This window comes from Rhinopithecus bieti, unplaced genomic scaffold (assembly GCF_001698545.2).
Source record: "Rhinopithecus bieti isolate Rb0 unplaced genomic scaffold, ASM169854v2 scaffold_62003, whole genome shotgun sequence".
Classification (NCBI taxonomy): domain Eukaryota; kingdom Metazoa; phylum Chordata; class Mammalia; order Primates; family Cercopithecidae; genus Rhinopithecus; species Rhinopithecus bieti.
This window is the reverse complement of record NW_016898345.1, coordinates 1-488: the sequence shown is the minus strand read 5'-3', so window position 1 is coordinate 488 and position 488 is coordinate 1. Positions and strand designations below refer to the sequence as shown.

Below are 488 nucleotides of genomic sequence, written 5' to 3'. Positions count from 1 at the left end.
CGCCCCTGGACTGCCCGAGGCCCAGTGCGCGCCATGCGCTCTGCGCGCCCGCCGCGCGCGCCGCTGCTACCTGCTGAGCGTGGCGCTGCGCCTGCTGGCCGAGCTGACCTTCTTGGGCGGCCAGGCGCTGCTCTACGGCTTCCGCGTGGCCCCGCACTTCGCCTGCGCCGGCCCGCCCTGCCCGCACACGGTCGACTGCTTCGTGAGCCGGCCCACCGAGAAGACCGTCTTCGTGCTCTTCTACTTCGCGGTGGGGCTGCTGTCGGCGCTGCTCAGCGTAGCCGAGCTGGGCCACCTGCTGTGGAAAGGCCGCCCGCGCGCCGGGGAGCGTGACAACCGCTGCAACCGTGCACACGAAGAGGTGCATAAGCTGCTCCCGCCGCCGCCGCCACCTCCGCTGCCCTCCCGGCACCCCGGCCCCGAGCCCTGCGCCCCGCCCGCCTATGCGCACCGGGCGCCAACCAGCCACCGCGAGGGCGGCAGCGGCC

The 488-nt window shown here is 75.2% G+C and overlaps 1 protein-coding gene across 1 annotated transcript; it reads left to right on the top strand.

The window, feature by feature from the left end:
• Positions 1-4: 4 nt before the first annotated feature.
• LOC108526016 (gap junction delta-3 protein) lies at positions 5-482 on the top strand (the record flags this gene model as incomplete). The annotated part of the gene is made up of 1 exon (XM_017866730.1): positions 5-482. A coding segment is annotated over one exon (478 nt), but the record flags the coding sequence as incomplete, so codon positions are not given.
• Positions 483-488: the final 6 nt, after the last annotated feature.